The sequence below is a fragment of the Taudactylus pleione genome, unplaced genomic scaffold, assembly GCF_031769625.1.
Source record: "Taudactylus pleione unplaced genomic scaffold, aTauple2 ptg000290l, whole genome shotgun sequence".
Taxonomy (NCBI): domain Eukaryota; kingdom Metazoa; phylum Chordata; class Amphibia; order Anura; family Myobatrachidae; genus Taudactylus; species Taudactylus pleione.
Window position 1 is genome coordinate 12,094,982 of NW_028284692.1, and position 13,068 is coordinate 12,108,049.

General features: G+C 42.0%; 1 protein-coding gene across 1 annotated transcript in view; it reads left to right on the plus strand.

The window, feature by feature from the left end:
• Positions 1-12,597, plus strand: part of LOC148511903 (myosin-4-like) — a 60,616-nt gene extending 48,019 nt beyond the window's left edge. Inside the window, exons 35-39 of the mRNA XM_088482739.1 lie at positions 6,120-6,290; positions 6,619-6,723; positions 11,267-11,362; positions 11,473-11,607; positions 12,527-12,597. Of these exons, the coding sequence (XP_088338865.1) occupies positions 6,120-6,290; positions 6,619-6,723; positions 11,267-11,362; positions 11,473-11,607; positions 12,527-12,547 (528 nt within the window). The 3' untranslated portion in view covers positions 12,548-12,597. The remainder of the gene's footprint in view (positions 1-6,119; positions 6,291-6,618; positions 6,724-11,266; positions 11,363-11,472; positions 11,608-12,526) is intronic.
• The last annotated feature ends 471 nt before the right edge of the window (positions 12,598-13,068 follow it).

A 13,068-nucleotide genomic window follows, 5' to 3' on the forward strand; every position in this document is an offset into this window, starting at 1 on the left:
CTTTTGCCAGCTTAACTCTTTTGATTTTTTTAGTGGGAGGAGGGCTTCCATCGTCATATGAAGCTGAACCACTAGTCATGAACATACTAGGGATCGACCTTAGCCGTTCCTTGCCACTCCGTGTCGTAAATGGCATATTGGCAAGTTTACGTTTCTCTTCAGCTGATTTAAATGTCTTTTTCAAGGTCATTTTCCTGAACTTTGCCATTTGGGATTGTATGTGCCCTCTACTATGACATTGGGCATCGGCCTTGGCAGACGACGTTGATGGCATGTTATCGTCTATGTCATGACTAGTGGCAGCAGCTTCAGCACTAGGAGGAAGTGGTTCTTGATCTTTCTCTATTTTATTTTTATCGGAGAAAGTTTGGTCCTCCATTTATGTTACATCGATTTGATATATACGTGCGGCTAAACACAGAAAATTATTATTTTTTTTGTTTGGACTGGAGTGTAATTTGGGGGTTACAGCACCCTTTAACGGTCAAGCCAGCCGGCCCTTTACTTATGACACAGGCGCACGCTTGGCACTACTTTGTTGATGCACGTGCGGCTACTGCGCACACAATTCACAAACACAGAAAATAATTTTTTTTTTGGTTTGGCCTGGAGTGTACTTTTGGGGATTACAGCACCCTTAACGGTCAAGCCAGCCGGCCCTTTACTTATGACACAGGCGCACGCTTGGCACTACTTTGTTGATACGTGCGGCTACTGCGCACACATTTCACAAACACAGAAAATAATTTTTTTTTTGGTTTGGACTGGAGTGTACTTTCGGGGGTTACAGCACCCTTAACGGTCAAGCCAGCCAGCCCTTTACTTATGACACAGGCGCACGCTTGGCACTACTTTGTTGATGCACGTGCGGCTACTGCGCACACAATTCACAAACACAGAAAATCATTTTTTTTTTGGTTTGGACTGGAGTGTACTTTGGGGGTTACAGCACCCTTAACGGTCAAGCCAGCCGGCCCTTTACTTGTGACACAGGCGCACGCTTGGCACTACTTTGTTGATGCACGTGCGGCTACTGCGCACACAATTCACAAACACAGAAAATAATTTTTTTTTTGGTTTGGACTGGAGTGTACTTTGGGGGTTACAGCACCCTTTAACGGTCAAGCCAGCCGGCCCTTTACTTATGACACAGGCGCACGCTTGGCACTACTTTGTTGATGCACGTGCGGCTACTGCGCACACAATTCACAAACACAGAAAATAATTTTTTTTTTGGTTTGGACTGGAGTGTACTTTCGGGGGTTACAGCACCCTTAACGGTCAAGCCAGCCGGCCCTTTACTTATGACACAGGCGCACGCTTGGCACTACTTTGTTGATGCACGTGCGGCTACTGCGCACACAATTCACAAACACAGAAAATTATTTTTTTTTTGGTTTGGACTGGAGTGTACTTTCGGGGGTTACAGCACCCTTAACGGTCAAGCCAGCCGGCCCTTTACTTATGACACAGGCGCACGCTTGGCACTACTTTGTTGATGCACGTGCGGCTACTGCGCACACAATTCACAAACACAGAAAATAATTATTTTTTTGGTTTGGACTGGAGTGTACTTTGGGGGTTACAGCACCCTTTAACGGTCAAGCCAGCCGGCCCTTTACTTATGACACAGGCGCACGCTTGGCACTACTTTGTTGATGCACGTGCGGCTACTGCGCACACAATTCACAAACACAGAAAATAATTTTTTTTTTGGTTTGGACTGGAGTGTACTTTGGGGGGTTACAGCACCCTTAACGGTCAAGCCAGCCGGCCCTTTACTTATGACACAGGCGCACGCTTGGCACTACTTTGTTGATGCACGTGCGGCTACTGCGCACACAATTCACAAACACAGAAAATAATTTTTTTTTTGGTTTGGACTGGAGTGTACTTTCGGGGGTTACAGCACCCTTAACGGTCAAGCCAGCCGGCCCTTTACTTATGACACAGGCGCACGCTTGGCACTACTTTGTTGATGCACATGCGGCTACTGCGCACACAATTCACAAACACAGAAAATAATTTTTTTTTTGGTTTGGACTGGAGTGTACTTTCGGGGGTTACAGCACCCTTAACAGTCAAGCCAGCCGGCCCTTTACTTATGACACAGGCGCACGCTTGGCACTACTTTGTTGATGCACGTGCGGCTACTGCGCACACAATTCACAAACACAGAAAATATTTTTTTTTTTGGTTTGGACTGGAGTGTACTTTGGGGGTTACAGCACCCTTTAACGGTCAAGCCAGCCGGCCCTTTACTTATGACACAGGCGCACGCTTGGCACTACTTTGTTGATGCACATGCGGCTACTGCGCACACAATTCACAAACACAGAAAATAATTTTTTTTTTGGTTTGGACTGGAGTGTACTTTGGGGGGTTACAGCACCCTTAACTGTCAAGCCAGCCGGCCCTTTACTTATGACACAGGCGCACGCTTGGCACTACTTTGTTGATGCACGTGCGGCTACTGCGCACACAATTCACAAACACAGAAAATAATTTTTTTTTTGGTTTGGACTGGAGTGTACTTTCGGGGGTTACAGCACCCTTTAACGGTCAAGCCAGCCGGCCCTTTACTTATGACACAGGCGCACGCTTGGTACTACTTTGTTGATGCACGTGCGGCTACTGCGCACACAATTCACAAACACAGAAAATAATTATTTTTTTGGTTTGGACTGGAGTGTACTTTGGGGGTTACAGCACCCTTTAACGGTCAAGCCAGCCGGCCCTTTACTTATGACACAGGCGCACGCTTGGCACTACTTTGTTGATGCACGTGCGGCTACTGCGCACACAATTCACAAACACAGAAAATAATTATTTTTTTGGTTTGGACTGGAGTGTACTTTGGGGGTTACAGCACCCTTTAACGGTCAAGCCAGCCGGCCCTTTACTTATGACACAGGCGCACGCTTGGCACTACTTTGTGGATGCACGTGCGGCTACTGCGCACACAATTCACAAACACAGAAAATATATTATTTTTTTAGCACTTGGGGGGAGCACCCCTGATGGACAGAGCACCCCCTGGACAACACTACAGCACCCCTTTAGGACTGGGACACTGCACAGGACTTTGGAGTGGACACAGCCCCTATGGAGAACTGACTGCACAACACAGTCCAGCCAGCCCCTATGGACTTTGAAGTAGTGGACACAGCCCCTATTAACAACAGCAGCACAGCACAACACAGCCAGCCCCTATGGACTTTGAAGTAGTGGACAACAGCAGCACTACACTACACTACACTACACAGCCCTAACTCCCACCCTCCCTCTTCACTGTCCACAGCCGAGTGAGAAAATGGCGCCGACGCGGGTACCTTATATAGGATCCAAAACCCGCGAGACTCGGAAGGCGGGATGATGACGTTTTGCCTCGATTTCAGATCCGAGTCAGGCGGGAAAAGTCGAGCCTGACTCGGATCGGACTCGGATCGGGGGGCTCGGGGGGGTTCGGATTTCAGAAATCCGAACCCGCTCACCCCTAATATATATACATACACAATACACAGCATAGGCTCGGCATTCTTCCTTCAGGCATATAGAAATGTGGGTGCCATCTGCAGTAATGGAGATAGCGATACAGGATGGAAGCGGCACTCCAGAATAATCAGATACGTTATAAGTTGGGTATTAAAAACCTCTAGTTTAGTTCAACGTTTCAATCACAGGATTTTCTTCAGGAAGTATAAAACAAAGGATAACAACACATACCTAAATTTTACCTCACCACGAGTGAAATACACCTCGTCTGCCGGAGGCACTGCCTGATGTCATTGCGACGCACAAATCCAGCGGGCGCGACATCTGACGTAATCCTCACTATGGCAACAGGATACACAATGAAAAAAGTGAACAATGCCATCACCAAAATACAGTAACATATTACAAAAATCAATGCAACATTAGGGCACATAAAGAAATTGAATATACAATAGAATCAATTACAGCAAAGGAGGAAAGTATAAAAAGTAATAACAAGATAGAGTAATGTACGAAAAATAACTCATACTATAAGAGGTATATACACATGTCAGTAAGTGTTACCAGGAGATTAAATAAAGTAAGAAAGTGGTAAGGTCTCATTAAGACCATTGGGTTGAACTCTGTTAAGGCGGTGTATCCACCTCGTCTCCGTCTGTAAAAGCGCTCTAGCCCTGTTACCTCCTCTCAGCCTCTCGGATACATGATCTATCATTTTGTAACGTAAAGTTGACAAATTGTGCCTGTGTTCCCTGAAATGATGGGCCACAGGTTGCTCATTTTACTTTCCCCCTATAGCTAATCTGATGGCCGACCTAGGGAGTGCCATTCTTTCACGAAATTGGCGAGTAGTCTTGCCAATATAGAGCAGTGCACAGGGACATCTAATATAATAAACACGAACTGGCTAGTGCATGTCAGGATATGTTCTGACATGCACTTCTTGAGTAGGGGTTATTTGGGCATCAATCAAGGATCTCAGGTAATAACCCCTACTCAAGAAGTTATCAGTAATGTGCTCCATTTGTTTAAGCTCGTCGGCTGGATCACTGCAGATTCTGTGTACTCTCAGATACTGGGAATAAGGCAAGCCCTTCACTAAGCTTCTTGAGTAAGGGTTATTCCCTGAGATCCTTGATTGATGCCCAAAAAAGAGCTTTAGCTACCCCTAAGAGTATTGACACCTCACGTAATAAAAAGGATAAAAAACTTAATGATAAGATGGTTTGGGTCAATCATTATAGCGCAGGGAGTAGTTCCATTGTTAACATGGCCTAAAAATACTGGCCCCTAATCAGGGCCGACACAAATTTGTTAACTTTAAGAGATACCACTCTGTTACCATGTTATAAACGCGGAAGAAACATTCGTGACTGGCTGGTCCATAATGACATCACAGGTTTTGGTAAATTTACCAAAACCCATTTTCTGTAAAATAAAACCAGGCAACTACAAATACATGGGCTGTACTACATGCAGCTTTATGGAAACTGGTGATAGCTTTGTACATCCCCATACGGGACGCAGGTATAATATAGAACATATCCTGACATGCACTAGCCAGTTCGTTGATTATTATATTAGATGTCCTTGTGGACTGCTCTATATTGGCAAGACTACTCGCCAATTTCGTGAAAGAGTGGCACTCCATAAGTCGGCCATTAGATTAGCTTTAGGGGGAAAGGAAAATGAGCAACCTGTGGCCCGTCATTTCAGGGAACACAGGCACAATTTGTCAACTTTACGTTACAAAATGACAGATCATGTACCCGAGAGGCTGAGAGGAGGTAACAGGGCTAGAACGCTTTTACAGATGGAGACGAGGTGGATACACTGCCTTAACACAGTTCAACCCAATGGTCTTAATGAGACCTTACCACTTTCTTGCTTTATTTAATCTCCTGGTAATGCTTACTGACATGTGTATATATCTCTTATAGTATGAGTTATTTTTTGTACATTACTCTATCTTGTAGTTACTTTTTATACTTTCCTGATTTTGCCGTAATTGATTCTATTGTATATTCAATTTGTTTATGTGCCCTAATGTTGCATTGATTTTTGTAATATGTTATTGTATTTTGGTGACGGCATTGTTCACATTTTTTCATTGTGTATCCAGTTGCCATAGTGAGGATTACGTCAGACGTCGCGCCCGCTGGATTTGTACATCACGATGACGTCAGACGGTGCCTCCGGCAGACGAGGTGTATTTCACTCGTAGTGAGGTATTTAGGTAAGTGTTGTTATCCTTTGTTTTATACTTCCTGTAGAAAATCGTGTGATTGAAACGTTGAAGTAAACTAGAGGTTTTTCATACCCAACTTATAACGTACACATATATATATATATATATATATATATATATATTTATATATTCGCAAAATATTTTGAGGTTCAACCATTTCAGGATTATTTCCTTAGAGGAAAAAGTGGCCATTGCATACTATGCTATGTAATCGGTCCTGCATGTTTTATCCATGTTAAACTAGTAAGCAATGGAGACGTAAAAGAGTACGCTGGCCTGAAATAAATATTGTTGGTTTCACAAATATGAGCTTCTCCAGATTTTTTTTAACACACCTATATAAATAACATTAATTTTATTGTTCTATTCTATTAAGGCTGCCATGATGGCTGAGGAACTGAAAAAGGAACAGGATACCAGTGCCCACCTAGAGAGAATGAAGAAGAACCTGGAGCAGACAATGAAAGATCTTCAGCATCGGCTTGATGAAGCTGAACAGTTGGCCTTGAAAGGAGGCAAGAAACAGATTCAGAAACTGGAGGCTAGAGTACGTACAATACAACATGCTCCAGACAAATGAAAGTGTCTTGAAGTTAAGCCTTGATATTGTGTACAGTAAATCAAGTTATGTTATAAATAGTTCCCCCTACATGAAAAATGATTAGGTTATTGCTTTACATTCAAGTTTATTAACTAGAAATCAGATATTTTGGCATTATTAAAATGTTTGAGTGGTTATGAAAGTGTAGAATTCTCACAGTTTTCCTAGATGGTAGTGCAACTTTAATTCTAAATCTCTTCAATAAAACTCTTGGTGAAATCCAGGAATGCTTTCTGAATAAAAAGTGACATTTAATTACTACAAACAATTGCAGGTGCGTGATCTAGAAAATGAATTGGAGTCTGAACAGAAGCAAAGTAATGAAAACACAAAAGCCTACAGAAAAGTTGAGCGAAATCTCAAAGAGTTGACCTATCAGGTATGTAAACAGTGTATGTGCAACACAAATATATAATAAGTTATAATATTTATGTAAATAATCCTTTCATCTATATTATGCCAGACACAAATGAAACAATGTAATCAGGTGCGGAACTGTTGCGGTAGCAGGAATGTGCAGCTGCTACAGGGTCTATTACAAATACCTATGCAACATCAGTGTTTATTTATGCCATCACATGTAATTATTAGGCCAACTCTGTTTTTGGAGGTTTGACTATTATCCAGAGTATAGTGATAAATATCTGGCCTCCCCCAGACACATTCCTCTGTATTGATACCTCTTGAGTATGATGAATTTAAACTGAGTTTTATATACTGTAGTACCCTCTCATTTGCTTTTTGTCAGTACTTCAGTCACCATCATCATACATATCTAGCTATTGTTCCTGGCATTGCAGGGTTGTTATTTCCTCTTTCTTTAACCACCTTCCTATCTCTCTCTCTCCCATCTTCCTCCTATTTCTCTTTCTTTTCCTTCTTCCCATCTGTGCCCCCTCTCTTCCCCCATTCCTCCTATCTGTCTTTTCTTCCCCAATCTCTCCATCCCCTCTTCCTCCCATCTCTCTTTCTCCAATCTCTCCTACTTCCTGCCATCTCTTTCTCCCTCCTCCTTCCAACTGTCTCTCCCTCTTCCTCCCATTTCTCTCACTCATATCTCTCTCCCTCCTTATACCATATCTCTATCTCCCTCATCTCTCTCTTTCCTCTTCTCTATGTCTCCCTCTTTCTATTATATGTCACCACTCATTCTTTCATCTCATTACCCCTTCATTAACATCTTTCCATTGCTTCTTGCAATCCCTCATTTGTCCTACCATCTCACCTTCTCCCTCCTAATTCTATCTCTCAAGCTCTTCCTCCCATCTCTAATTTTTACTGCCATCTCTCTCCTTCACCATATTATTCTCCTCTCTCCCTCTATTCCTCCCATTTCACTCTTTTTCCAGTTCAGGACCTTTTATGCTACATGGGGGGAGCTGGTAGGGACCTTCTCCCATGGGGTGGGGAGGGGAGAGTAACAGGGGGCCAGGAGGCCCAGTCCATTACCTTTTCATTGGGGGTATGAGTTTGTGGGGTGCACCCATTTTTGGGATCTTCTCTAATGGGTGTGTTGGAGCACATTTTGGGACCTTCTCCTGCATTGGGGAATGGGGAAGTGCCTGGCTTGATACCTTCTTCTACAGTGGATTGAGGAGGGGAAAATGGGTCTTAGGGTTTAGTAGGCTGGGGGAGTAGAGTTGGTTTGCTGGGTGAGTAGAGAGGCTGTGTTCATCAGCTGCCCAATGAGAGCTGTGAGGAGAAGGATGGACAGGGACTTCCTCCAGCTCTAACTGTGCAGTTTCTAAAAACATTAGCTAATTATATATTGGATAAAACTTTTTTATTTTATGTGGTACCCTGGGTGTTGTAATGTTAGCAGATAAGTTAGGTGTAGATGGTACCTTACAGCTGAGACAACAGATCTTCCTTCTCTTTTGGCAATTACTCTAAAAGCTTTATCCACCACAGGCTGTAGCAGAGAGGCTAGCATCTTACACTAAGTAAAATTACATTAGGTGACAGCTTTGGTAAATAGAATAATCAAATAGATTTATTAAAGGGGGGTAGGAGGACATAGGTCTAGGGATGGTCACTATATGAAAATAATGATCACCATACATATGACAGGAGTTTACAGTACAAAAGGGAATATAGTGATTTCAAGTGGTTAGCAATAGAGTAGTGAATAGGCAATTGACAATAACTCTTTCCAACAGTTAAACAGGCTTTTTTTTTAATCTTTGCTGCTGCAGCACCTCTTTGGTTATAAATAGGAAAATGTCTAATTTGTCTCAATATTCTATGCTTTAAACACACATTAACATTTGCAAAACACAGATATACAGTAGTAGCAACACTGATTATTACTCAGCAGATTTAGCAAAAACATCAAAACTGTTTAGTATTTAACTCTAAGGTGCACACAAAGTTCTGTCATTGGGGTATTCCATAGATGGACAATCAATGATCTATGAATTGTAATCCACAATTGGTAATAGCAATAAGCTTAACATCTAATGCTATTATTTCAGAGAGAAAAGGTATTGGCAGTCCAATGATAAGGCACAATAAACACAGTTCCACTTGCAATATATCCAAATTATCTTCATCGCGCACAGTAGCAATAAATCATTCCCAAAATGATCTTTAACTCAACTCAATATTCACACAATATGGCTGTCGCTAGTTACACTGATAAAATCAGGCACTGTTTCTCTAGTAGCTCAAACAAGAAGAATATCACCCTGTTTACTCAAACTCTGTCTTTTGCACAAGTCAGGATTACACAGTACTTGAAATAAAGCACAGCTTAGTATCTGCACATAATTCTTAGTATCTCTCATACTCTCTCACAATAGCGCTGTAAGATTTCTCTGTAGCTCTCAAACAGTTCTCAAAAGCTTCTAAACAATTATCTGTAGAACTGCAGCTCAGTAGGGATGCATTCCTTTTACAACTCTTACTCACTAACAATCTCTATGGATCTTAACTGCAACTCCTAGTACTGGCACACTGTCTCTGGCTCACAGTCTCAGCTGGTGCGTCTGCTGCAGTCACTCAGCACACCATCAGTAGTTATTCAGTGGCTTCTGTTATCTCACCACTTCAGCAATAATGCCTTGCCCAGACTCTTGTCCCTGACAGCAGTCCTGCGGCAGCTCACCCCACTCCTCTGCATCTTCCAGTCTCAACTTTGCATGTTCATCCACAGACACACTATCCTGTTGCTGACTTGTCTCACTTTGGCGTATAACTGCCTCACCTGGTGGCAGCCTCCTGTCAGAGCCAGGGGTATCACACTTACAGTCAAGTTGTCAGTTTTAGCATTAATTAATGGGTCAAAATACATCAGATGATGTTGAAACGGGTTTGGTACGGGATGCCGGGGCTCAGGATCCCGGCGGTCAAAATCCTGATATCGGCATCTCAACAGGGTTAGGATAATAACACCTTATGGTAGATAACCTAACCCTCCCCCTCTCCCTACCCTAACCCTAACCTTCTCTTTACGGTGCCTGAACCTAAACTCCGCCCCTTGTGCATAAACCTAACCTCTGCCTCCCCGCACCCTAAACCTTACCCTCCCCCTTAGTGCCTAACCCTACCCCTAGTGCCTAATCCTAACCCCTAACCCTCCCCTAACCCCGCTATTTACCTTCGGGATGCCTACACCGGGATTCTGACAGGTGATGGGATTCCGGGGTCAGTATTCTAAGTGCCAGCATTCCATGTGTCGGGAAACGAACCATATCCCATTGAAACAAGTGGTTTATTGCAATTAAAGCATTGTATATATTTAACCAATATAATGGTATGCGCACATGGTTTGGATCTCAATGATTGGAGGGCAGCAATAATAGGTTCTAGGCAATCCAGAATAAACATTAATCTTTATATTACAGACTCAAAGCAGTCCATTTTATGCAGTGCTGTGCTGTTGCTAGAAGGACAGTTGTAATAACTGGTTATAATTTTGGTAACAGAAAACTGTGCAATAATAACAGGTTGAAAACATCCCAGGTCATATAAGGATATTGCTAGCAGAGAAGCAGTAATAATGGGTTGCTAGCATTCCAGACTATACAATGATATTGCTAGCAGAATATGGAGCAATAGTAACAGGTTCAGAAGCGGTTCAGGGTATAGAAGGATACCGCAATATGATAATTGAGCAGTGTTAACAGTCCAGAATGCATAATGATGTTGTTAGCAGACAATTATGCAGAAATGACAGTTTCATAAATCTTGCCAGGTACAAGGAGTCCACAGATCCAGGACATTCAGAGAAGGTCAAGTAGCAACTGGTTCCAGGAATCACATATGAAACAGGAGCAAACAGTCAAGTTTTATTGAAGGGATGACACTAAGTACACAGGATCCAAATAATAGGAAATAATTTGGCAGAACCTATATTGCTATAGGTGTCAGCTGTGTGTCTCAGTCCACGCAATGAGTAACTTCACCAGGGATTGGTTTATTAACGAAATAGAGCACAAAACAGGGTTAATGCAGCACTATGCAATAACATGCATCAGAAGACAGATCCAGCTAGGACTGGCTTAATGCAGGTGGCGTGCGGTTTCTGGAGCACACACCTGTAGATACATGCAGTGACGGCAGTGGAACATATAGTATATCCAGTGGTGGTAACACAGTGGCTTATATGTATACGGCAGTGTGTCTTTGGCACAGTCTCCCCTCAGGAGACACTTAGGGGCACATCCTTAAAAAACGAGGATGTAGTAATGGCATGCATGCACAGTACCGCATTTGGGTCATAGGTTGTGCATGCCCAGTAGCGCACATCTGTTACTATGGGGACCCTGCAGCAACAAGGAGGCAGAACACAGCTCTATTTTCATAATTAATAATCCAACATGGTAGCTTTACAGCAGAAATGTAGAATTAGGTTCAGTGCAGAAACAGATTATCAATGGTTGATCCTGACACAAATAAAGGATCTGTTTTGTTTTCGACAGTCAGAAGAAGACAGAAAGAATGTCCTTAGATTGCAAGACCTGGTTGATAAGTTACAAGCTAAGATCAAGGCCTCCAAGAGACAGGCTGAGGAGTCGGTATGTATTCTATTGCAAAATAATATTACCAGAGAAATGTAAGCTTTATTGGTGTAGAGTACAATCCAGCCTGGCATAGGATTCATCTTAATAGGTCTATTTTTTAACAGGAGGAGCATACTAATATCCACCTCTTGAAATTGAGGAAACTCCAACATGAGTTAGATGAAGCTGAAGAACGGGCTGATATAGCTGAAGCTCAGCTAAATAAGCTCCGAGCAAGGAGCCGGGACTTTGGTGGGAAGGTATCAATTCATTTTTTGGAAATTATGAATCTATTAGGTGTGAATGATGTGCATTGATCACATGATGCCTGGACCATAGTTTAGTGTGTGTTACAATATTCCATGCCATACACCCGGAGGCGTCTGCATGGCCGAGACAGCTCTATATCGGAAGGGCTGTCCTGGAGCATAAGTATTCCTGCATACCTGTATGCAGGCAAATAGGGGGGAGGTGTATCATAATTTATTTGCAATACTTGATACAGCTCCCCAGTGTCTCAAGAACACACACAGAAAAAAATCTACAGTATGTTAAATGTTAAATTCTTAATAAAATAAAAGAATATGTTTAAGCAGAAAAGGTCACTTACAGGTGAAGCAAGGATTTATTTTAAGGATAGTTGCAGTCGAGTGGGGGCGGTGTTGACCAGAGGGGGATGGCCAGAGGAGTAAGGGCTGGCCCCCCTGTATTAAGTGCCTTGGGACCCCCAGAGGCTTAATCCAGTCCTGATCTACAATATGGCTTCACAACAATATTTTGATTGCAAATTCTACCAAATATATTTGTGCATGGTATATCTAATGTATCTCTCATATGTACAATGTATCTCTTAGTTCAGCACTATACAGTATTACGTAATTTGTTGGCACAATATAAATTATATAAAAAACATAATAATATTAGTAAAGGCTCCAAAATATTCAAGGATATCTGCTTGCCTGTAATTATTCAATGTTACAAGATTGAAGACAACTGACTGACCCTTTCATTACTCTTCATTACCAGTCGCTTGTGGTCCTGTCTCTCTCAAACGTCCTCCAACAGCCACTGAATAATGAGCAATTGTTTATTTATGTTCTTAGGAGATTGTGCAGTACCTGCGAATAATTGTCTCCTTATGGGACCTTTACTGATAATGTTTCTTATATTCTTCTGCAGGTGAAAAAAGGAGAAGTGTGAACTCAGACCTGATACTGGTGTTTGTAGAAATCTGTGTCTTGTTGTAGGTGTTTTTCGTAATGTAGACAATAAAATAGTTTTGACAAAAATGTTGTAACTTTTACTTCTTTAATTCTGACTGATCATGTTAATGATGATCATAGTAGCTAAAAAATTGCATTCGTACTGTTTCAGTGAATTCAAAATTGTGGGGATAAAAGTTTTTTTTTATCTTCAAATGTATTGCCTGGCATAAGCCATCCTTTAACTGTGACCAAATAAATGACATTACCTTCCTAGCCTTGCTTTTATATCAGCAGGCAGAATTCAACATTGATTTTGCCCTGGGAGAAGACTTTGGATACAGTACTATCTAGAATTCAGATTTTTGTCATATCCAAGGACAGTAAAAATCAACAACTCTGGCTGGTGCTATAAAAGCGATTATAAAAACCACAGATTAAAGCTAGAAGGAAAAAACATTCTTTTATTAAAGCAAGAAGGGTTACTTTACAAGTCAATAGAGTAATGACATGAAGTTG